General features: G+C 36.5%; 1 protein-coding gene across 2 annotated transcripts in view; it reads left to right on the top strand.

The window, feature by feature from the left end:
• The window catches only part of Nmdar1 (glutamate ionotropic receptor NMDA type subunit 1), a 239,418-nt gene that overhangs the window by 116,789 nt on the left and 95,795 nt on the right, over nt 1–26,834 (top strand). For both annotated transcript variants that reach the window (XM_089088460.1, XM_089088461.1), the window contains exons 6-7: nt 7,787–7,960; nt 9,776–9,883. In XM_089088460.1, coding sequence (XP_088944586.1) covers nt 7,787–7,960; nt 9,776–9,883 — 282 coding nt within the window. The remainder of the gene's footprint in view (nt 1–7,786; nt 7,961–9,775; nt 9,884–26,834) is intronic.

Below are 26,834 nucleotides of genomic sequence, written 5' to 3' on the forward strand. Positions count from 1 at the left end.
TTGAGATAGCCATTTGGTTCAGCATAGTCGAAAAATGTAAAAACTATATCTCTAAGGATGACTTAACCCCCCCACAGTCCCGAAGGGAAGGGCTGCAAGTTTCGAACTTTACCCATTGTTTACATATAATATAGGTTATTGCGAAGTATACAGACATTTTCCGGGGGGAATTTTTTCTGGTAGGGGGGGCTGGGGGAGGGGTTTTCATGGGAAGATCTTTCCATAGAGGATTTTGGCTTGGGGATGGGAATTTTTCATTACGGGGGTACTGGATTTCCCAGCATTATTTAAAAAACGATCAGAAATTAAATTTAAAAAAAAAACATTTCTGCAACTGAAAGTAAGGAAGAACATGAAAAACTTATACTAACAGAAATTATTACATATATTAGGGGGTTCACCCTGTCGTCAATACCTCGCTCTTTACGCTAAAGTTTTTCTTAGTAGTTTCAAAAGAGCTTTTCATTCTAATTAAACGGCCTTTGTGATTTTGGCGTAAAGAGACCAGGGGGGGGGGGACCCCCTCATATCAAACAGTTCGTGGTGACGAACTGTAAGTAAGGAGCGACCCGGCTCAATGGTAACCGAAACTCTAAAAAACCAAATTTTGATACCAATAGACACATCAAAAGAATCAGATTTTAATTGAATCAAATGAATCAGATCTGATTTCAAATATATAAGTTTCATCAAGTTTAATTTCACTCATAAAAAGTTACGGGCCTGAGAAAATTTGGCTGATTTTCAAAAAAAGGGGGAAAGACCCCCTAAAAGCTTTAGAACCTTAGTGAAAAGAACACCATCATATGCTGCGTATCAGAGAACCATTCTGTAGAGGTTTCAAGCTCCTATCTACAAAAATGTGGAATTTTCCCTTTTTTGCCAGAAGAAAGATCACGGATGCGTGTTTATTTGTGTTTTGTTTTTTTTCTTCTTTTTCCCAGGGGTAATCGTATTGACCCAATGGTCCTAGAATATTATAGGAGGGCTCATTGGAACGAAAATTAAAAGTTTTAGTGCCCTTTTTAAGTGACCAAAAAAAATGGAGGGCAACTAGACCCCCTCCCACGCTCATTATTTTCCCAAAGTCACCTGATCAAAATTTTGAAATAGCCATTTTGTTCAGCATAGTTGAGAAACAAATAAATGTGTCTTTTATGATGACTTAATCCCCCACAGTTCCCAGGGGAAGGGCTGCAAGTCTTGAACTTTCCCCCCTTGTTTACATATAGTATTGGTTATTGGGAACTATACAGACATTTTCAGGACGGATTTTTTTCTGGTGGGGGGGGGGGCTGGAGGAGGGGGTTACTTGGGAAAATCTTTCCGTGGAGGATGTTTCCTTGGGGTAAGGGACATTTCTATGAAGGGGGCGCCGGATTTCCCAGCATTATTTAAAAAACGATCAGAAATTAAATTTAAGAAAAACTAGTTTTTTCAACTGAAAGTAAGAAGCAACATTAGAACTTGAAACGAACAGAAATTATTACGTATATGAGGGGGGTCGCCCCCTAGTCAGTACCTCGCTCTTTACGCTACAGTTTTTTTTAGTGATTTGAAAAGAGCTATCTATTCTAATTAAACGGCCTTTGTGATTCAGGTGTTTGTGATATAAACAAAATTTTAACTTTAGCGTAAAGAGCGTGGTATTGACTAAGGGGAGAACCCTCTTATATACGTAAAAATATATACGTAATAAAAAAAACATAAAAAAAGAGAGATACGGCTCAATAGTAATCAAAACTTTAAAAAACGGAATTTTCGTGTCAATAAATGTACCAAAAGAATGGGCTTATATTGCTGACTGATTCTAAATATATAAATTTTATTAAGTTTAGCATTACTCATCAAAGGCTTCCCTACAAGTGAAAGAATTTTAATGAAAATCACACCGTCAGATTCAGCGTATCAGAAAACCCTATTACATTGGTTCAAGCTCATATCTGCAAAAATGTACAACTTTGTATTTTTGCCAGAAGAGATCACGGATGCTTGTTTATTATTTTTTTTTAAGGGGTAATCGTACCGACCCCGTGGTCCTACAATATCAAGAGAGAGCTCATTCGAACGGAAATTAAAAGTTATAGTGCCCTTTTTAGAGGCCAAAAATGCTGGAGGGTAACTTGGCCCCTCCCACGCCCCTTTTTTTCCCAATTTCGTCTGATTCACAAGGGAACAAATTTTTTGTACTTTCATCAGATATTTTTAATATAATTAGCGGCCTTTGCGAATAAGGAAGCAGTCTTATAGACTTGAGAAACAATTTGATTTTAACGTAAAGAGCGAGATGTTGACTAGAGCGCAAACCGCATAATATAAGTAATAAAGATATTCGAATATAGAAATTCATTAAGTAAGTTAATTTGTAAATTACGCCAGAACCAAATTTAGAGAAAGCCATTTAGCAAAAGAAAAGTAAAATATGCAAATTTTGTTTTACTCATTCAATGAGGGTGAATGTTCGTAGTGCTTATGCCACTGGCACCACTTATTGGGGTGTGTCTGCGGGGTCACCACTTATTAAAGGCAAAAATGGCGCAAAAGGTTGCTATGCCACTTAATCGAAGGGGAGAACCCCTTGTCGGCCCAAATGTTAGTGAGATTCCCGCTCTTACCCCAACGGTTCCTTTATACTAACGTGATCGGATGGTCTATGGCCACATTTAAAGCCAAAATTTACCGATAAGATTTCTAATTAACTCTTTTAGATTCGCCCTAAGCTGAAAAGTTAAAAAGAGTACATAGAAAAGGCTTACTATATTTCAGTCAAGCGTACAAAAGGAACTAACTAAAAATGGATTTGGGCTAGCCGCAGCACGCGGCGGGGTTACTAGGGGTGGTAAAAACTCTTTCCAGCCAATCCCAGAGCTCTTCCCATACTGGCCAATCTCCCTAACTACGCACTTTTTTTCCCTCGAGGTCAATTAAGCACGTACGCAGTTAAAAGGACCCAAAATGGCGTCAAAGAAAATAATAGGAAAATTAATATTTATTACTTAAAGAAGGAAAATAATGAAAGGGCCCAAAGAAATGAATGTTGGAGGGAAATTTATCTGAAAAACTGGGACCAAGGGTTCCAACACATCTCCCCTAAGATAAATGGCCATAATCCTCATTGGATTGGCTTAAAATTCAAACACAGTATCATAGCACTGAACTCAAAATCATTAGACTTGTATCTTCTCTTCTACCAATGCTTGTGCTTCCTCTGCTTGGCTCTGGATCGGTTGTCCTCGACAAGTCTCCATTTTAGGACCAGCATGGTCTAGATCGTCTAACATGCGCATTTGGTTTTGAAAATCCAAGTCCCCAAGATTCATATGAATTCATTGTGCACAGCACAAATCAAAAACAACAAATTTCCTCGCTCTCACAAATTTACATTTGAGAGGAGCAGAGAATCAGTTTCTGGCACTTTCGATGATGCCAGCCATCGTGAAAAATTGGCTGCACTAGCCTCTTAATTTCTATCTGTGGAAACAACCCCACATCTCAATCAAAAAGTAATTTGCCCCTTGCCAAAATTTCAAATAATCTAAGGCCGAAAATACAAAGGCCTGCGAAAACGATAAGGGTACTGGAAATGAAGTAAAATTTTTCGCGAACCATGAATCGCCTTTTTTCTGGGTTCCCTCCCCTGGGATAATCAATATGCGTTCATGCGTTGAAGATAATTGAAGATGGAACTTGGATACATCTCCCACTGAATATAATTTGCCGAAAATAATTGTCGGTTCCCATGAAGAATAACAGCTAAGACTAGGGTTGCTGGACAACGGTTTGGGTGAAGTATGAAGTGACTGGGAGAGAGTATCCCCCAAGGACTCCAGATCAGAAAGGCAAAATCTCGGTAAAGGGATCACAACTTGTCCGCCAGTTGTGCATTGAGGAAAATGGCTATCTTTTGCGACTTCCCGCAGGGGATCTTCCACAAGGGATTCCTCCCCCTCATAAAGGATCGACATATCTTTTGAATTGATAATACTAATTTCAGATTCGTTTCCAAATTTTTCCACTCTGACTCGACATTCAATATCTCCCAACTTGCCCCCAACCCGTTGTAGGTCATTCATCTCTCTTTTGTAACCATCTTCTTTTCTTCCCCATGGGTTTTTGACCTCTTTCCCCCCCTTATTGTCTATGTTTTCAAGGCACAGCCCATCCGAAACATTATTTTTCCCCACTGCAGGCTGAATCTCCAAATTGTGTCTCTTTTTTGCATTCCTCTTTTCGTCTCTACTTTTCTCAATTTTGTCATTCGCGCAAAATAATAAATCACCGTTATATCTAATTTGGACTCCAGTGTCCACTATCTTTGACTGAATAATTTCATTGTAGCTCCGTTTAATATCTCTTTTTTCTCTCTTAGTTTTCTTTTGTTTTGTAGTAGCATTAAAAAAATCGTCATGAAATCTGAATTGGACTTCAGTGTCCATTATTGACTGCATTTCTTCATTGTATCTCCGTTTAATATCTTTTCTCTTTCTTTTAGTCTTCTTTATTCTTACCGCCGAAACAAATAGTTCGTCATCAAATGGGAATTGAATTCCAACATTTGGTTTTTCATATTCTACTAAAATCTCTCGAACTTTCCGAGGAAAAGCGCGTACAATAAATTTTGTCTCCTTTTTCTCTGGTACAATCGGTGTTTCATTTTGGCCTGAATTTGTTCGCGTCTCATATTTATTAAAAGTGTTCTCAAGTTTTCTATTATTTGCAAATTTTCCTGAAAAATTAATTTCGCGTGTCTTATTATATTTTCAATATTATCTTGTCTATTTATTGCCGCACCCCTTTGTGGAATATCAACATTTTGAACATGCGTATCATGTATTTCGTTTTTCCAACAGGGTGGCACAGCCTTCCAATTTGTTTTATGGGCCGGTTCATCTCCCCCGTAGTTAGCGAAGTATTATATTTTCTCGTAAAAGTGTTTAATGTATGGTGATTTTCTTTTTCTCGCGATTGATTTTTAGACAAATTATTATGGCTATCTGACAGCCTAGAAGTTAGTTGTGATAAAATCTCACTTTCTGGAATTCCCCAGCGGGTCTCTATTAGGCCTATCATGGTTCTTTTAAAGTCTTGGTGATATCTTTCTTCTTTCTCTATAGCTATTTTATCATTCTCCTTTTTTCGTTCTCTGGCTATTCTATCAGCCTCTTCCCTTTGTTCTCTGTCTTCCCTTTCTTCCTTCTCTCTTTGTTCCCTTTCTTTTCTATCTATCTCGTCTTCTTGTTCTCTTGCTCGTCTATCTCTTTCTCTCACTTCCTTCACGAAATTTAATATTAGTTGTCTCTTATCTTTCTCCCTGTCTTTTCTATCTCTCTCTCTTTTTTGTATATGGGATTCACTCGCCCTTTTAATCTCATCTCTGTCCAACATAATTTCAAAATTTCGTTTGTCCGTCTTTCTTTTCAATTCCTTTTCTGAATTCATTTGTTCTATATCTGTCCTATCTCTATACGTATTTTCTTTTATTCGTAACTCCCCTTCATTTGGCACAGCCTCTGAGGGGTTAGTTTGTTTTGTTTTTTCATATATCTTTCCTAAGTTTTTTTCGTACCCCTTCATTTTACCGCGTCTACTTCTCTCTGATTATATTATCTTTTATTCAATTAATGAATCTTGGTAAATTCAAAAATTGACACGCAAAAATTATGGTATGCAATTACTATTGTGAATTATCAGCTCCGTGTAATGAGATTCAACAATTTTTCAACTAACCGGAATGTCTAGACTTAATTGGGGAATAACGACTTCTTTCTCAACAAGCAGTTTTACGTGAGTGAATTATATCTCCGAAAAACGAATTAACAGGGGTTGGACAAGAAAATAATCAGAAAACCGCGCGAGTATTTACTAGTGAATTAGCTGGACTAAACTCAAACAGGGTAACTACCCTGTAAAACAAATCACGTATCCTTCCTAGATACTCGTATTCCAAATATAATCTCCTCCTGGGCAGATTATCAATATGCGCTCAAACTGACAAATTCTCCTGATTTGCCGTCCTCAATGCTCTTATAACCTTCGTCACTGAAGATTATTTCTAAGTCCGCCACTTCACTCAAATAATAACCCAACTTTCAACGTTCTCTCATCTGTCCTTAAACTCTGTAATACTTTTAAATACGGAGATTCCCCCACTGTAGACTCAACTCATTAATTTCACGTTATTCTTTTTTTTTTCGTCTAAAAAGGCTATAGCCCATTATAGACCTTCTTATTAATTAATTGCGTATTTTTCTCTTTTTATATGCCACCACAATAGGCTACTGTCTAGGCCAAATTAATCGTCTCTTCGAAAGCGCAAAATTCTTTTATTATCAACTCTGTTAATAATTCCTGTTCTTGCTGCCACCAATGTTCGTAGTGCTTATGCCACTGGCACCACTTATTGGGGTGTATCTGCGGGGTCACCACTTATTAAAGGCAAAAATGGCGCAAAAGGTTGCTATGCCACTTAATCGAAGGGGAGAACCCCTTGTCGGCCCAAATGTTAGTGAGATTCCCACTCTTGCCCCAACGGTTCTTTTATACTAACGTGGTCGGGTGGTCTATGGCCACATTTAAAGCCAAAGTTTACCGATAAGATTTCTAATTAACTCTTTTAGATTCGCCCTAAGCTGAAAAGTTAAAAAGAGTACATAGAAAAGGCTTACTATATTTCACAGTCACGCGTACAAAAGGAACTAACTAAAAATCGATTTGGGCTAGCCGCAGCACGTGGCGGGGTTACTAGGGGTGGTAAAAACTCTTTCCAGCCAATCCCAGAGCTCCTCCCATACTGGCAAATCTCCCTAACTGCGCACTTTTTTTCCCTCGTGGTCAATTAAGCACGTACGCAGTTAAAAGGACCCGAAATGGTGTCAAAGAAAATAATAGGAAAATTGATATTTATTATTTAAAGAAGGAAAATAATGAAGGGGCCCAAAGAAATGAAACTGGGAGGGACATTTATCTGACAAAACTGGGACCAAGGGTTCCAACAGTGAGCCAAAATAAAAGCTGCATTAACTAAAAAACGATCAGAAATTAAATAAAAAAACAAAGTTTTTTAAACTGAAAGTAAGGAGCTACATTAAAACTTAAAACGAACAGAAATTATTCCATATATGAAAGGGGATGTCCCCTCCTCAATACCTCGCTCTTTACACTAAAGTTTTTTATTGTTTAAAAAAATTAAGTTTTGGAAAGTCAAACTTTAGCGTAAAGAGCGAGGCGTTGAGGAGGGGACATCCCCTTTCATATACGGAATAATTTTTGTTCGTTTTAAGTTTTAATGTCGCTCCTTACTTTCAGTTTTAAAAACTTGTTTTTTTTATTTAATAGAGCACTTAAAGCCACCTGCCTGAGTATTTATAGTAAATAATGCCTCCCGTCCAATTATGTGTCCTGGCGCAAATTCCACTCCGAAAAGGCGGCTAAAACAAGTTAAAATACAGAGTGTTGATGATAATAGTCATACAAAGATTGCCTTTATAGTAAATCGCTATCCAGAAATGTATTTAAATGCCCCAAATCCCAAAGACAGTTATCGCTCCATATATGTTTCTTGACTAGTCGAATTATATCATTAGTTCCTACTTAACCCCCACCACTAACAATCTTGCACGCCTTGTCTTATAAATCATCCAGATACACACAGCAGTCTCTAAGGAATGAACGATATAGAAAGAAAAACTTTGTGCAGCAAAAAACAGGCTCAAGTTGATCAATGTTTGACTTAGCTAAAAATCAGCAAAGATTTGTATGACCATGTTCAAAATCTTTTTCCTCCTAGATTAAAAGACATGTGCCTTATCCTGAAAGAAGCAGAAGAGCTTGGCCTAACAGGTTCAGGCTATGTTTGGATTATTTCTGAAGTTGCCCTCGGCTGTGCCACGATTCCTCCTGGAGCACTTATGCTACGCCAAAGACTGGTGACAGATATCGGAGGACACACAAAAGATTCATTGTAAGCTTTTCATAATTCTTTCATAAAGGATTAAGATGCTGGATAATTTTTAAATATTCAGATAATTACCAGTTAACAGCTTTTCTGCTCCCCCAAGAACAAATGTCTATGTTGAATAAAAGATATAAAGCTGAACTGACAAGTTATCATAAAAAGAGGATGGTAAGAACTAAAAAAAAGGACCCTGGAATTCACGTAAGTAAATATATCGTGGATATTTTGCCTCCATAATAACAAAAATAATTTAAAAGTAAAGTTTTCCTGGTGGAAGTAAGAAGCGAAGTCGAAACTTAAAACGAAAAAAATTAAGGCTTGGGGAGCATATAAATCATTCATCTCTGAAACTAGCTCAAATAAACCAACTTATGATATTTCTCTATTCTTGTATAATTTTGAAAAATCAGCGCAATACTGAAAACGTAAAATAATATAAAATATTTGAAGAGTGGAAACATTAAGACCTAAGAGTCTTCCCAGTGGAAAAGTAGGCTATTTTAGGAGGTCTTAATTTTGCACGCGTTGTAGATAATTATTTTGCAAACAAATGTGAACAGTAGGTTTCTGGTAGTGTTTAAATTACAGACTAACCTCAGAACAGTTTAAAAATCTCCTTACTAAAAGCAGAAATACCAGGTTCTCTGGACTTTATACCATGGTTTATTACTTTTTGAATTAAAACAATACTTAAATAAATTTCCACGGTGAAAGATTTAGTGTCAGTGTTCATACTTCTGAAACAAGATACCTTTTTGTGTGGGTTTTGTGCTTCCAGTAAAATACTGGTTTTTCAAAACTACAAATATATGAAATTGTTGTAAATTGGTTTATTTGTGTTGATAGTGTTATACAAAAATGTCGCAACAATTTGTTCAGTACGAGTCAACTACGCTCTTTATTTCCGTTAGAGATTTGTTTAATTAATTTCTATTTTTTAGTAGTCTATACAGAATAAATGTGACAAATATATCTTTGTCGAACCTAGATGATGATAAACAGAAATGTCAACATCAGTTTTGATCAAATTTTGTGTTTTTTAATGCTATCATCATATTGATGGTAATTTGTAGGAGTGTTTTGTGAAATGTTTTTCCAATTTCTCCGCTTGAGAACTATAGGATTGAACTGTAATTGAAATTTTGGGCCAGTTTTGAATATTAAGACAAAATGTTTGATCAGCCATATATCTGTGCATCATTTGTTTAACAGTTTGGTGTCTGTAACCATTACAAAGTGATTTCAGCCATATAGGAGACCGAAAGTCAATCATATTTTCAATCATTACTAACAAAAAATTCCCTCCCAATCCATCTAAATTCTTTAGTACAAAATTGCTTAAAAATATTGCACAAATCTAGATATTGGACACAAGTAAATTGAATCTTATTGAGAGAAATTTAATCATTTTCTTGAAATCACAGTCAAATTATTGAATCACAGGTTCTCTAAAATTATTTCCAAGTTTTAGAACACAGCGAAGAATCATTCTTCTTAAAGATAAATGTTTAAATTAGAAGTCACTTGTTATTTTGAGAAAAGGTACTTTCTATTCAGCTCTTAGGTGGGTTGAGGCCTCGATTTTGCGTGGGTTGAGTCTTATCAGGCTGAATCATGCTCGGGTTCGGTATTACTGAGTATAACTTTACTGGGTTGAACTATGCATGGATTGATTTACTAGGATTAATTTTATGGGCTGAGTCTTGCAGGTTGACTTTTTCTAAAATAATTCTCTCAAAATTGAAGAGTAAGGCTATTTATTATCTACTTCATATTAGATTACTACAAACAATATTTATTATAGTACTAATTCTATTTCAGGAATTTCATGGTAAAGGTTTTATCTATGCTTCCCGTTGGAATTGATGAGCCTCCAAATGAATGCATATTTGGAAGGGACCCTTGGATTCCTGGTTATCAGTTTTTTCAGTAGGTAGATGTTAAACTACTGCTTAGCAATTTAAATTGTATCGTGAAATATTGCACTTTTACGCAAAAGTATGTGTTTACAGAGTAATAAAACTAAGCAGTAGCACAAATTAACATAATTTTTTTGGGGGGAGGGGGAGAACAAATATGTTTTTCAATATCTAGAGAGAGGGGGCCAGTTTGTAGCTATTTTAAACTTTCTCAATTAAAATTCAAGAAAAACATTTTCAATGAAAATAACCAAACAAGGGTATATTTCAAAATTTAGAGGAAACGCCATCTGTTATTTCCATAGTTAATGTGCCTGAGTTTGCTTGTTTGCTGTTAATGAGATAAAGCTATCACATTACTTTGAGGTTGTTTTTCCTTTTGATCTTTACCCTCTATGGATAGATTTATAGTTAAATTAAATTGAGAGATCTTGTCCATTTCCTAGAACAGGTCTTTCCCTCTGGGTATTTTCGCCAACGCCATCTTTTTTCTGAAGTAGACTGGCACGCCATCTATATCGCCAATTTCAACATCAGTGCGTTCATATTATTAAATTTTACTAATAAGCGAGCAGAAGAGGGGAGTTTCTTGTCGCAAGGGCCGTTGTACCTGCCGGGAGTGTTACTCCCTTAAACTGCGGGGATCAGGTAGCAAAAAACTACGCTTCCCTCGCTTATTAGCTTAAATAGCTCTGTATTCTGTAAATAGCAGAATTCGTCAGTCGTGCGCGCAACATCCCCTGCTGCTGTGCATAGAGCTTGTTACGTCATGATGTTTGAACAGAGTGAGAATTTGCATTATTCGCCCGTGTTGAATTTCGTTCAGCGAAACAAGGAAGAGGGAATAGATGATGAGACTATCAAAAGATTTGGAGCGGAGTTTTTTGATTGCGAAGTGATTGTGATCGCAAAGAAATGGCTGGGCTTGAAGCTGGATCCTGATGCACTATTTCAGAAGCGAAACGGAACGAAGGCACCATCTAGTCACCTTGGTGATATCTTGGAAATGCTGAGAAAAGGTGATTCAGATTGTTTTACAATTCCGACTTTCGTCATTCGAAGCCCTTCGGAAGTGCCAGTTATCCCGGCTTCGGCTTACTCGGCTTTGCTCTCGAAAGTCAATGAACTGAACTTGCATCTAAAAACTATATCCAATCAGTTCGAGTCTTATTCAGCCAATTTTCCACCGCTACCCCAGCCTGGGGATGCTGCTTCTTCACTATCGAGTAGCCATGCTACAGTGATTGTTTCAAACCTTCCGCAAACAGTTTGCAACCCCAAAAGTCGAAAGGAATTCTTAGACCAATTGTCAGGTCACGAGTCAGTTTCCAGTGTCCGCCCACGAGGTGACAAGTTGTATGTCAACATTGAGAAATCTGTTATTTCGGATTTCTGCAATTCGATTAGTGCAGCCGCATCGGGTGCTACCACTAAAACTGTGCTTAAGCGTCACCTTGGGATTGCTAGAGGTATCCCTGAGGATTTTGACATTGCTGGACTAAATTCGTACCCTGGTGTGATTGAAGCCACTCGTTTCGGCTCTTCACAAACAATTAAGCTAGAGTTTTCGGATACATTCGCAAAAGGCAATGCCATCAAGAACGGCCTGAAAATAGGTTACGAAATATTCCGTGTGTACGATTTCATCAGTGTACCCCGTTGCTGCTTCAAATGCCGATCCCCAGATCACATGATGAAGGATTGCACCAGTCCTGTTGATAAATGTGCTCGTTGTGCCGGTAATCATACTGCCACTAAGGAAACGCCTTGCCAAAATAGCCCCAAATGTGCGAACTGCAACGGTGATCATACATCCTTTAGTTTGAAATGTCCAGTGCTCAAGTCTCGCGTTTCGAGTAGTGCCCGAAAATGATGCAGTCCCTTTCAGCTGTCTCGTACAACATAAATGGTACCAGAAGAAAAGAGCATGTTATTGACGAACTTGCATGTAACTATGACATTGTCTGTTTGCAAGAACACTTATTATCGTCGGCTAATACAAACCTGCTAAAAAGAAGTGCAAATCACGTCGTTTTCGTATCGGCGGCACGAACTACTTTCGGACGGCCGTCGGGTGGGCTTGCTTGTATACTGAACCGAAATAGTGTTGCTTGCTACTCGCCTGTGCTTTTTCACAGTGATCCTAACATTTTGGCCGTGCGGATTAACGATTTAGTGATCGTAAATGTTTACTTGCCTTGTGACAGAAAATCGGTTCAGTCTCTTAACAGATTCGCTAAGACTTGCAGTGTATTACAGAAACTTTTGGAATCCGTCTCAAATCAAGGTTATCGTTTTTTGATCGCTGGAGACTTTAACGCTGACCTGCTGTCATCGAATATTCGCTCGGATTTGATATTTGATTCGCTGCCGCAGTTTAAGCTGGTTGAAAAAACTTGTATATATTCTTATCTTCATCATTCCGGTAGTCAAAGTAATATTGATCATGTTGTTTGTTCTCCGGGCCTACCCGTTTCTACTGTAACTGTTCATGAAGATCATTGCGATTTAGATCACCTACCGATTTCGTTTGTTTTTCAAATACCGATTTGTACTAATCGTAATGCTTTACAAGCAGGACGAAGATGGGTTTTCCGTCGAAATTGGAATAAGATAAATTTATCGCTGTATATTTCTACGCTAGCTATGCTACTTGCTACAATTCAAGTTCCTTTCCACCTTCTACAGCTTAGTTGTAAGTCTTCAAATGATAAAAATACTCTAAATGATTATTATCTAAAATTAGTATCTTGCCTTAAAACAGCTGAATTGACCGCTGTACCACAGGAGCGAGTCAGGCGAAACACGCGTAAACCGGAGTGGTCGTGGGATCCTGAATTGAAATCGATTAAAAATAAAGCAAAGTTTTGGTTGCGGATTTGGGTTTCTTGTGGTCGTCCGTCTGAAGGGGTTATTCATCAAATAAAGCAAAAGACAAAATTAGAATATAAAAAATACCTGCGCTCGACTAAATCAAAAATATCGAATTTCCCGTTAAGTAAATCTGATTGGCAAAAGGTAATTAATTCTGAAAAACTTGATGATTCTTTTGCTACAAGCCCGATTAGTGCCGGTGGATGGCATAGTTATTACAGTAAAGTTTTTAGTTCAGTGAATTATCATGTCCATTCGGTTTTTTCGAAACTTCTCATTGCCGCACTTCCCGTATCGCTGAGCCAAACTCAGATTTTGTCTGTTGAGCTCTCTGTGGTTCAGCAGGCAGTAAAAAGGTTGAAATCAAATTCCCTCGATTGTGATGGCATTTCTGCCAACCATTTAAAAGTTGATTGCCCACTTCTTTTTCAACACCTGCAGTTGCTTTTTCAAATGTGCTTGTGTGCGTCTGCGGTACCGGATAGCTTCCTATGTGGGTCTGTAACATCAATTCTTAAAAGAGGAAAACCTCCTAGCGATTGCTCGTCGTATCGGCCAATAACTGTGTCATGCAATCTCAGTAAAGTTTTTGAATATGTTCTTCTTCCGTCCATATCGAGTGCACATTTTGGCGAAAATCAGCTAGGATTTTCGTCTGGGGTGGGGTGCCAGCAAGCCCATCGGGTTCTAATTAATCTTCTTATTGATGCGACTAAAAAGGGATATGAACTCCATCTTTGCGCCTTGGACCTTTCCAAGGCTTTTGATAGCGTTGTCCACTCACAAGCTCTGTTTTCCCTTTTTAGTCATGGCATTAATCTTTCTCTGGTTTCTCTCCTTCGTTATTGGTATGCCAATTCTTTTCTACGAATAAAAGCTGAAGGGGTTATTTCCGATTCTAAAATTCCGGTTCGGCGTGGTGTCAGACAAGGTGCTGTCCTTTCCCCTTCTATCTTTAAACTTTGCATTTCTTCTGTTTTATCTTCTATCCCAACCACTTGTATTTTTCAGGCGATTAATCTTTCTTACATAGCGTATGCTGATGATATACTTCTAATTAGTAGGACTAGAAAAGGTCTTTCTGTTTCTGTATCTACAGTTGCAACAAACCTTAGTAAGATTGGTCTATCACTGAATTTTTCTAAATGTGAATATCTTTCGTTTAATAGTAATTGTAACTCGCCTTTAGATTGCGCTTCTTTTTCTGTCCCATGTGTTTCTTCTTTTCGGTGGTTGGGTATAAACATTGCTAAAAATCTTAAATCTCTCCGAGAACAAGCGGTGGCGAATTGTAAGAAAAAGATCCAAGTATCTTATTCCAAAATTGTTGCCAATCGGGGGAAATACAGTAGGAAGACCCTTGCTAAATTGTATTCTGTTTTTACTGATCATTCAATTTTGTTCCTTTCTGGTGTTTATCCCATTCTTGGGCGAAAAAATACCCGGTCATTACGTTCTTATTATTTTCGGTTCTCGCGTTTTCTACTGTATTTGCCTCCATGGTACCGGAACCGTAACCTTGTTTCAGTTTTTGGGCTTCCAGATATAACTGAAAAGCTAGTTGAGCTTGCTGACAAACTCCCCAGACAGTGAAGGCTCTCCCAGCTCATCATGGGTTTGTACGCCTCCTTCATTGATTTAGTGTCTTTGCTGTGTATTTAGTCGATTTGTATGTATTTTTTCTTTTCTTTTATTTGTACTCCGCTTTTGTTACCTTAGCGGGTTAAAAATAAATTATTATTATTATTATTTGGGTTCAAATAATGGACAACAAGAAGGAAAGTCATATTTTACCCATTTCAGGTCATATTTGCTCCATAAAGGCATCCTATGTCTTTATCTATGTCTTTTGTTTCGTTTATTAGTTTATCTATGTCTTTTATTAGTTTATCTATGTCTTTTGTTTATGTTGTTGTCTAGGATGTTGAATATGATGTTGTCTCTGTTAATATTTCTCTATGTTGTGTTCTGTTTTTGTTGTTACTGTAATGTATATCAGATGAAAATGTTAAGAATGTGTTTTAGATGGTTCACATTTGTTAAAAGGAGCCCTTAGGGGCTGGGGGGGTGGTAGAAAGGTAATAGAACAATCAAATAATTTAGAATATATACAAAATAGGAAGGAGCCTTTAGGATTCATTTATAGATTTAAGGAGGGACCCAAGGCCTCTTGTGAGTACTCTTGATCAGATATGATATTAAGAAATTTTTAGAGAAGAGGAAAGGGGACAATTTCTTGGGACAAATTTTAGATAAAAAAAAAAAAAAAAAAACGTCCGTAAATTTTATTGAGCAAATAAAAAAAAATTTGAAATTTTATACTGTATTTTCCCCTGTGGTACTGGAAATGTAACCCGGTCTCAGTTTTTGGGCTTCCAGATATATTTGAAAAACTTGTTGGGCTTGGTGAAAATTTCCCCCAGACAGTGAAGGCTCTCCCAGCTCATCATGGGTTTGTCCGCCTCCGTCTTTAATTTCGTGCTTTTACTGTGTATTTGCTGTGCTTTTACTGCGTATTTAGTGTTTTATTGTGTATTACTGTGTATTTAGTCGCTTTGTATGCATTTTTTGTTCTTTCTTATATCTATACTCCGCTTTTGTTAATTTAGCGGGTTAAAAATAAATTATTATTATTATTACAACATAGGGGGTGCATCCCCATTCCTTCAACTGACACTACTGGGTAAATGATTTTGAGATATGTCAATCCCATCTGCTACTCAATAATAGACCTTGTTTTAATCAATTAGTATATGCGTAACCTTCACTCACTTTTTCTTTGTTTGGAAACATTAAGATAAAAGCAATAACCAAGATAGGGTTGTCGGCCTGTCATGACATCTCTAACTTCAAATATTATCTCCAAATTTTCATCAGATTCTATAGAAACCACTTAACGTCCTCCAATCCAACAAATTCCTCGTCTGAAATAAACGACTACATCATGTCACTGCAATCTCTTAAATAGCCGGGCTAAAACAAAGTCATCTTGGATTATCTCAAATGGTGCCCATTTTACTCTTACTGCAAACTGTAAGTTTATCATGTTAAGAATGGCATTAAAACAAACTATTATTTTCAGAATGAGCTGCTTCTTCAGTAATATTGAGTCGATTCAAGCTTGACTCCTTACTTACAGTTCGTTACCATGAACTGTTTGAAAGCTATGTCATTGATTCGATTCAAAGTTATGTCAGGGTCATCTATGCGCATTCTGCTGTATCTGTTTCTTGGCAAAACGTGACACCGCTTATGTTTTGCCTAGTTATTAGAACATGCACAGTCATGCAAGGATTTACCAATAGGCCTACTAGGCCCGGGCCTAGGGACACGCAATACCAGGGGCGGGGGGGGGGGGTTTAGGGGGGGGGTGATCAAAATGACTTAGTGAGTTTGGTGAGCTTGGCGGAGTTTGATGAGAAAAATGACTGCATCGCTGCTATTTGATTGGAATCTGTTCCGGCAGCCTCCTTCCTCCTCTCATACCTGGAATAATCTACTTCTCTTGGAGGTACCGCTTTCTGCTTATTAGCCTATCATCCCAGATCGATTTTGGTAAGTTTTATTTTCATGATGATTTGATGATAAGTGTTAAATAAAACAATATCTGACCGGCTCCATGATTTTGAGAAAAATCAACTTGACCTATATGAATTATTTAAATCGGTGGGATCAGCTGGTGATGAATATTCTGATCTTTATATCCAGTATTTTCCTCCCAGAAAGTAAAAAAAAAAAATAAAAAAAAATGACCAAATCTCTCCATTTAATAAATCACAATCATCCCGTAGTAGTTTTGATTTTCTATCCACTTTTTTTCTAGTAATCGTATTGGAATTCTAAGACTATGTGAGACATTTCTTAGTGATAGTAATAGTTCTATAGTTTGTATATCTGGGTGTAAAGTACCTGCTAGAAATAGGACTACCCGTTTGAAAGGTAGACTTGCTCTGATCATTAATCAGGATATGTATGTTTGTGAAATAGCTGAGTTCAGTGATTTGTACCAAGATTTGTAGTTTGAATTCTTGATTGTTGAAATTATGTCTGGTAAAGAGAAGCTACTGCCATGCCTGTTCTATTGGCCTCCGGGATCAAGCACCTCCAGTTTTGTTGGTAAATTGAATAATCTTACGCAACGGCTGAATTTTAGGAACCAGAAAATATTATTTATGGGAGATTGTAACACTGATTTAGGACTGGTTAATTCAGAGTCCCAAGCCTCAAGATCTCAGTCTGTGGATTTACTGACTGCTTTTTTTCTACGGGTTTAGTCCCTATAGTAAGAATACCAACACGTATTGTTGAACAGTCTGCTTCAGTTATAGATAACATACTTACAAATTTTAGTCTGTATTCGAGTTACATCGTCTTAACTAATGCTTCGGATCATTTTATCCTATCTGGTGAATTTTTGATTAACTGTGGGAAATAAAATACGAATATATAAGGACTATTAGAAGTCCTTAGACTACTATACTATAAGAAGGACTATTGATGATAAATCTATAAAAAAGTTGAGAGCCACATTAGCTTGTACCAATTGGAACTCAGTTTATGAAGAAACGGACTCAGACACAATGGGTGCTCTATTTATTGAGAAACTCTCATCTGCTCTTGACTCTACCTGCCCTTTTTCGAAAAGGTGCTCTGATAGGTAAGCGACACCAACAACGCCATGGATCACGCAAGGATTACTTACCAGTACTGAGCACAAAAACATGCTGTTCAGGCAATATATTGATAATCGTGATGAATTTGGTACCGAATTCAATATCTACAGAAATCGGTTTCACATTTCTGCTTAGGTAAGCTGAACAGGCATATTACCATAAACAGTTTCATGAAGCTGAAGGATCACCAAAGAAGACATGGACTCTAATAAATAAATGCCTGAATAAGCAAATAACCAACACATTTCCTGAGACCATGATAAAGCTAGATGAAATAATTGCAACATCACAACAGGAAGTATTCAACACGCTCAACGAATTTTTGGCAGGAATTGGGGAAGCAACTGTAGAGAAAGCTTACGACCGGTCGAATATCTGCAGAGATAATGACAAAAAATACCTACTTTCGTCATCTAGCTCGTCTATGTTACTGTCACCTGTTTCTGAAGACAAACTCCTGAAGATTGTGCAAGCCATGAAAAACGAACACTCCGAAGGTCCAGATGGGTCGTCAACTTACCTCATCAAGAAGACCATGGGTTGCTATGTCAGTGTTATCGCGAATGTCATCAATTTTTGCTTTTAGGACATAATGTTTGGGACCTTTGGCCCCTTTTGTTTCAGAAAAATGCCTTTTTATAAATTCAACTTCATTTATGTTGAATATCTAAACCCCCAGGAAAGCTTTTATTACGATGTCTGAAGAATCCACTAATTAGCGAGTGGTTGAAAAAGCCAGTTCAGCTATGACTCATACAGCTTAAATTTAGAGTTTGAAAAGTTTCAAAGGATGCTGGGAGTTTGATTTGATTCGGCCATTCATCGCCTTTGGTCAGAGGTGCGCGCGCAAGCGCGCGTCTGGAAGTGTATTGGTTAATTGTAATAGTTTTACCTTTAGTTCCGTTTTGAGTTCTTATGCAGCGTGAAGTGAATACAGTAAGACTTTTTCTTATACTAGGTTCTCATTTTAATTTTCAGCCTACGTCGAGTCTAAAGAGAAAGTTAAAAATATTATTGGTATACTTTGGCTTTTAAATATGGCCCTGGACTATCTAATCACGCTAGTAAATAAGGAAACGTTGGAGTAACCGCGGAAATCCCACTATTTTGGGCCGACAAGGAATTCTCCCCCTCCAGTAAGTGGCATAGCAACCCCTTTGCGCTGGTTTTGCCTTAAAAGTGGTGATCCTCGCACTGAAACCTCCAATAAGTGGTGGCACCAAGAAAATGAGCTATCAATAACACTGGTAGTAAAAGAATTCTGCATTTTCGAAGAGACGGGTTAATTTGGCCTAGAAAGTAGCCTATTGTGGTAACGTATAAAAATGTAAAAATACGAAATCAATTAATAGAATTAAGAAGGTCTATAATGGGCTCTGTGCCATATTAGACAAATATCAAAAAGAATAATGGGAAATTGATGAGTTGAGTTTACAGTGGGGGAATCTACGTATTTAAAAGTATTACAGGGTTTAAGGACAGATAAGAAAACGTTGAAAGTTGGGTTATTATTTGAGTGAATTGGCGGACTTAGATATAATCTTCAGTGACGAAGGTTATAAGAGTATTGAGGATGGCACATTAGGAGAATTTGTCAATTTGTTCGCACATTGGACAAGGAAGGTGGGAGGCACCTGTCCTATTGAGTAATCTGCCCAGGAGGAGATTATATTTAGAATAAAAGTATCCAGGGAGGATACGTGATTTGTTTTACAGGGTAGTTCCCCTGTTTGACTTTAGTCCAGCTAATTCATTAGTGGAATATTCGCGCGGTTTTTCTGATTATTTTCTCGTCCAACCCCTGTTAATTCGTTTTTCGGAGATATATTTCATTCGCGCAAAACTGCTTTTTGAGAAAGAATTCGTTATTCCCTAATGAAGTCTAGACATTCCGGTTATTTGAAAAATTGTTGAACCTCATTGCACGGAGCTGATAATTCACAATAGTTATTACATACAATAATTTTCGCGTGACAGTTTTTGAACTTACCAAGATTGACTAATTGAATAAGAGATAATATAATCAGAGAGAAGTATACGCGGTAAAATGAGAGGGTACGAAATAAACAAGGAAGAAATAATATGTGAAAAAACAATACGAACTCATCCCTCAGAGGCTGTGCCAAATAAAGGGGAATTGCGGGATAGAGATAGTACAGATATGGAACAAATGAATTCAGAAAATGAATTAAGAAGAAATTATGACACATGGAATTTTGAAATTATGTCGGACAGAGATAAGATTAACTCAAGACCGAAAAGGGCGAGTGAAGCCCACATAAAAAAAGAGAGAGAGAGAGAAAAGAAAGGGAGAAAGATTTGAGACAATGTATATTAAATTTCATGGAGAAAGAGAGGATAGCCAGAGAGGTGGACGAAAGAAAGCACCTAGAATATAGGAAAAAATTACAGGATGAGATAGATCAAATTGAAAAAGATAGGCAAGCCAATGAAATACTTCATCAGGCCCGTATGGACAAAATTGAAAAAGATAGACGAGAAAGAGAGAAAGAGAGGGTAGATAGAGAACTAAAGGAAGAGGCTGATAGAATAGCCAGAGAACGAAAGGAAGAAACTGAAAGAAAAGCCAGAGAGCAAAAAGAGGAGGAAGATAGGAAACAAAGAGAGAAAGATACAAGAGAAAAAGAGGAAAAGAGACAGGCCCGGAGGGAGGCCGATAAAAAATATTACCAGGATGTCGCAAAAACAATTGACAGACTAATGAAAACTCGTTGGGGAAATTCGCAAAGTGAAGTTTTATCACAAGTTACTTATAGGCCGTCAGATAGCCATAATAATTTGTCTAAGAATCAATTGCGAGAAAACAAAAATTACCAAACATTAAACACTTTTACGAGAAAATATACAACTCCGCTAACTACGGGGGGAGGTGTATCGGCCCATAAAACAATTTGGAAGGCTGTGCCACCCTATTGGAAAAAAGAAATGCTTGATAGTCAAAATGATGATAATCTATTAAAAATTGGTTTCTCGGAGAATTTTTCCACGATTTGCCGAAATAAAGAAAAGAAAGAAGCCTATAAAAGATCGAATTGGACTATAGCACATAACCAAGGAAATGTTGATTAGTTTTTGAAATCACATAAAATAGGAGGAAAATTAAACGGAAAATTTACTGAAATAGTAATTGACTCAGGGAGTGAGCAAACTTTTGTGTGAATGGACCTAATTAAAAAGACAGAAATAGACCATAAAAATAATATTACAACAGTATGTTATTATGGAGATAAGCACAAATGCCCGTCTGCTTGGGTAAGAATAGAAATTGCAAAGAAGGACGGTACGGTCCAGAGAAAAACAATAAAAGTAGGCTTAGTACCTACGCTAGCAGTGGATGTTTTAGTAGGAGGAGACTTTGGAGATATCGGAAATCTCCTATCGTTAAAAGCGACTTCTTTAACAGTGGAAAAATTACAAAATTACACTACGACGGAAGAATATGCTACTTCATTGACCGGCCCATAAAACAAATTGGGAGTCTGTGCCACCCGGTCGGAAAAATGAAATACTTGAAACGCGTGTTCAAAATGTTGATAATCCACAAAAATGGGATGCGGAAGTAAAAAGACCAAAAAATATTGAAAATAAGTCGCGCGAGAATGATTTTTCGGGAAAATTTCCAGAAAATGGAAAACTTGAAAACACTTTTAATGAATATGAGACGCTAAAAAAAACAGGCCAAAATGAAACGCTGATTGTACCAGAGAAAAAGGAGACGAAATTTATTGTACGCGCTTTTCCTCGGAAAGTTCGAGAAATTTTAGTAGAATATGAAAAACCAAAGTTTTTTATTGTTTAAAAAAAAAAGAGATGTGAGAAAGTCAAACTTTAGCGTAAAGAGCGAGGCGTTGAGGAGGGGCCAGCCCATTCCATATACGGAATAATTTCTGTTCGTTTTAAGTTTTTACGTCGTTCCTCGCTTTCAGATAAAAAAAATTTTTTTTTTATTTAATTTTTGAACGTTTTTGAATTTAGACAGGTTTTGATTTTGGTTCACCGTACATGAATAATTAAAACAAAATTTGCATATTAATTTTACTTTTATTTGGTTAAATGGCTTTCTCGAAAGTTATTTATTATTATTTACGAAGTTTTTTATTAGTAATAAATATACGTAACTTACGAATTAATTAACGTAATGAACTTCTATATTCATATATTTTTAAATCTTATGGTAGGGGGCTTGACCCCCAGTCAAAACCTTGCTCTTTAAGCATAAGCTCGAATTTTACTACAATTCTTTAAAAAAGACCCCATAATCACAAAGGCCGCTATTTAGAATAAATAGCTCTTATGAAAGTACTAAAAAATCTTTGGCTTAAAGAGCGAGGTACTGACTAGAGGTTGAACCCAATCATACACGTAATATTTTCTGTTCGTTTTAAGTTTTGATGTTACTCCTTATTTTCAGTCGGAAAACTTGTTTTTTTATATTTAATTTCTGATATTTTTTTTTAATAATGCTGGGAAATCCGGCGCCCCCTTCATAGCAATGTCCCTTCCCCTATGAAAACTTCCTTCGTGGAAGATCTTCCCAAATAACCCTCGACCCACCCATTCCCCTACTACCAAAAAAAAATCCCCCCTGAAAACGTCTGTATACTTCCTAATAACCAATACTATATGTTAACATTGAGTAAAGCTCATAACTTTAAGCCCTCCCCCCGGGGACTTCGGGGGGTTAAGTCATCCTAAAGGACATAGTTATCACATTTTCAACCATCCTGAACAAAATGGCTATCTCAAAATTTTGATCAGGTGACTTTGGGAAAAAAATGAGCGTGGGAGGGGGCCTAGTTACCCTCCATTTTTTTGGTTACGTAAAAAGGACACTAGAGCTTATAATTTCCGTTCCAATGAGTCCTCCCACGATATTCTAGGACCACTGGGTTGATACGATCACCCCTAGGGGAAAAAAAAAGACAAATAACACGCATCCGTGATCTTTCTTCTGGCAAAAAATGCAAAATTCCACATTTATGTAGATAGGAGCTTGAAACTTCTACAGTAGGGTTCTCTGATACACTGAATATGATGGTGTGATTTTCATCAAGGTTCTATAACTTTTAGGAGGTCTTTCCCCCTTTTTTCGAAAATCAGCCAAATTTGCTCAGGCTTGTAACTTTTGATGGGTAGGATTAAACTTGATGAAAGTTATATATTTGAATTTAGCTTTGAAATCTGATTCTTTTGATGTATCTATTGGTATCAAAAACCCATTTTTTAGAGTTTCGGTTACCATTGAGCCGGTTCGCTCCTTACTTACAGTTCGTTACCCCGAACTGTTTGATAACACTGGTACTTTTCCTTGTGCTACTACTGCTACTAAACTACTCCAACTACTACTTCAAATGCTACAACTTGTAAATTTTAAAGTATTAAGGTGAAAAGGGCGTCAAAAGGGTGTCAAAAGCGCACGTCAAAGATATTTTTGGAACGGCTTAACGTGTCAAGGTAAAACTTCCAGAGCATCATGAAAGCTATGTTCAACTGACCAAAAGGCAATATGCACAAGCTACTACCGCTAATAATACTGCTCCTACTACTGCTACTTCTACTTCTAATACAATACTAACACCGTAATAGTACTATTAAGGCTAAGTCTATGAAGGTAAAATTTGAGAGAATATTGATGGCCCATTCGAACTAATAAAAGAGACTATGCGCATTTAGATTGTCAAAACAAGAGCAAAAAAGAGCAAATCGACAATATCATAGCAAGGGCTAATTGTATTAACTTGAGTAGTTATACTACTGCTTTGACTACTATTACAACTATGCATAAGGGTATGAAGGTGAAATTTTCAGAGAACATTTCTTAAAATTTATATCGTACGGATGACAACCTGCCATCCGTATACACGTTGTCAAAAGGGCATATCAGCAATGCATTAGGAACAGTTTTGTATGTTGAATTAAAACTTACAACGCTTGTTTTGGGGGATGTTAAGCTAACCAAAAGACAATATTTGCATCATAATGCTACAGCTTCTATTCCCACAACTACTACTACAGCTACTATTGTTACTATTGCTTCTACTGCTACTGCTACTAAGGCTAAGACTACTACTATTAACTCTACTCCTACTGCTGCTACTGTAACTAGCCTACTGGTGCTACTAACACTACTAATAAATCTAAGGGTATTAAGGCGAAAATTTTGGGCAATATTATAGCTGTATTGAAATAAATTGAAACATAAATTGAAATTTTGGGCAGTGTTATAGCTGTATTGAAATAAATTGAAACATACATAAATTTGGCTAAAATAAATTGAAACATGCTCACACAGGTTGTCAAGAGCACGTATTAGCAATGCTTCAGAACCGGTTGAGGTGTTAAGTTAAAAATGTCATCGTGTACTGAAGGGGATGTTGAAAAAAAAGGTGCTATGTGCATACTGCTACTACTGTTACTATTGCTACTACAACTATTGCCACTACTTAAGCTAAGGATATTAAGGTGAGGCTTGCAAGGAATATTTAGGCGGATGCTGAACTAAATCAAAACGAACTATGGTCATGTAGATTGTCAATAGGGTGAAAAATCATTGTCACAATAATGACTTACATTATTAATTTAGACCTTTCAGCGTAAGAGATTTTGAACTAGTAGGTAGACCTGTGAAAAATTTAAAGTTATACTCTTATAACTTAAATAAATCAAATATTACTAACATTTTGATTAATAAATAACAGTATATGTATATTAAACTACTAATGCACATTCATTTGTATTTTTTTTCAGTAAAGTGCAAATTAGGTTCTGGCCTTGGGAAAGCATACTTTGACCTGGTTTTAAGTTTGACTCGGTTATCTATTGTAATTTCTGTTCAGTTTGGGTTTCATTTATTTATCGATGCTGACTTGTGGTAGTTTTACGCTTGGTAGATTATTTTATTTTATTTTTGCTCATTTTTGGTTTAATGGAGCTTTTTACTTTTCTTTGAAAAACTCATTTTGTGGAAAAAGTTTTTTTTAATTAATAACACAAAAGGATGTGGTGCCGTATCCCCAAAAGTGTCACCAAAAAGTATTTAAAATATTAATGTACTACATAAACATATTTAATGTAATTCGGCTCAGAATTGGGAATTTATCCATTTTTTTAAATAAGTCGTATTTACTGTAATTAAGCAAAAAAACTTTTTGCACAAAATAAGTTTGTCAAAAGAAAAGTAAAGAACTCCATTAAACCAAAAATAATGTATAAAAAATAGAATCAAATTTTCTGCCAATCAAACAATTACCAGAAATCAGTATTTATAATTGGATGAAGGCCAAAACAAACAGAAATTAAAATAAGTCAAACTCAAAACGAGCAGTAATTAAAGTGAGTAGGCTTTTAAACCCTATAATTTCTATAAACCATAGTGTAACTCGTACTTTACTGAAAAAATTCAAATGAATCTACAGAAAAAAAATGAGTATTGTCAGATGAATACGAATACGCTAAAATTTATTCCTTAAATTCTTAATTAATTTTTGATTTCTTAAAGTTATAAAAGTGAAAACATTTAAAAAAACTTTCTTCAGTAAATTATAAATTATATTCTGGCCTTTGGTCAGCAAGACCTTTGGTCAGCAAGCGAAAAAGTTTTTCGTGTGTCAGAGAAACCAAATCAAACAGTTCGTGGTAACGAACTGTAAGTAAGGAGCGACCTGGCTCAAAAGTAACCGAAACTCTAAAAAATGGAATTTTGATACCAATAGATACATCAAAAGAATCAAATTTTAATGCTGATTTCAAATATATAAGTTTCATCAAGTTTAGTTTTACTCACCAAAAGTTACACTCCTGAGAAAATTTGCCTGATTTTCGAAAAAGGGGGAAACTTCCCCTGAAAGTTATTGAACCTTAATGAAAATCACACCATCAGATTCAGCGTATCAGGAACTATAGAAGTTTCAAGCTCCTATCTGCAAAAATGTGGAATTTTGTATTTTTTGCCAGAAGAAAGATCACGGATGCGTGTTTATTTTTTTTACAGGGGTGATTGGAAATTGTCTTCTGTATTTTATTCCCCCCAAACCCTCTAAAGTTTGAAAAATATACTTTTTGTTCTTTTCTTAATTGGAAAAAATTTAAACAAAAAGAACTACACTTCTTTGATTTTGAAAATTTATCTTTTTTCTGTTTTTTTTTTCATTTTAAGAAAATGGAAAGATATTCTCTTTCTCCTAAAATTTTCGTGAATTGGTTCATCTCACCATTGGCTTGGGGACAAAAACGACGTAGATGAACTTACATACATTTATGACCATAGAGAGCGAAAAGGGGAGATCCTCAAGAAATGTTGTAAGTTCGTCAGACCTAGTTGTTGTTGATTTTTTTTTTTACCGATTTTCAATTTTTGACTCATTTCTGACTCTTGGGAGAAAAGATAAAACAAGATTCTCATTTTTTACGAGTTTTCCCGTTTTTCAAATTTTCATTTGAGAAATTTGATGCTCTCTCTCGTTGAATTATGAAGCCCCATACCATAGGCAAATTGAATTGCAGTCTAAGTACCTGTTTGAGAAGTCAATCTTGTGAATTATACGTTGACAATTACTAGAAACTGTTTCTTCCAACAGCGAACAATTAAGAACAATGAAATTAATTTTTGTACTTATCAAACAGTTCGTGGTAACGAACTGTAAATAAGGAGCGACCCGGCTCAACAGTAACCGAAACTCTAAGAAACGGAATTTTGAAAGCAATAGATGCATGACAAGAATCAGATTTTTATGCTGATTTAAAATATATAAGTTATACCCATCAAAAGCTACGTGCCTGAGAAAATTTGCCTTATTTTCAAAAAAAGGGAGATACACCCCCTAAAAGTCATATAACCTTAATGAAAATCACACCATCAGACTCAGCGTATCAAGAACTATAGAAGTTTCAAGCTCCTATCTGCAAAAATGTGGAATTTGTATTTTTTGCCAGAAGAAAGATCACGGATGCGTGTTTATTTATTTTTTCTCCAGGGGTGATCATATCGACCCAGTGGTCCTAGAATATCGCGGGAGGGCTCATTTGAACGCAAATTAAAAGTTCTAGTGCCCATTTTAAGTAACCAAAAATTGGAGGGCAACTAGGCCCCCTCCCACGCTCATTTTTCCCAAAGTCACCTGATAAAAATTTTGAGATAGCCATTTTTGTTCAGAATGGTCGAAAATATAATAAATATGTATTTAAGATGACTTAATCCCCCAACGTCCCCGGGGGTAGGGCTGAAAGTTATGGACTTTACCCAATGTTTACATATAGTATTGGTTATTGGGAAGTATACAGATGTTTTCAAGGGGATTTTTTTCTGGTAGGGGGGGGGGGGGTCGGTAGTTATGTGTGAGGATCTTTCCATGGAGGAAGTTTTCATGGGGAAAGGGACATTGTTATAAACGGGGC

Source organism: Artemia sp. Qi Xiang Cuo, chromosome 4, assembly GCF_049724085.1.
Source record: "Artemia sp. Qi Xiang Cuo chromosome 4, ASM4972408v1, whole genome shotgun sequence".
NCBI lineage: Eukaryota > Metazoa > Arthropoda > Branchiopoda > Anostraca > Artemiidae > Artemia > Artemia sp. Qi Xiang Cuo.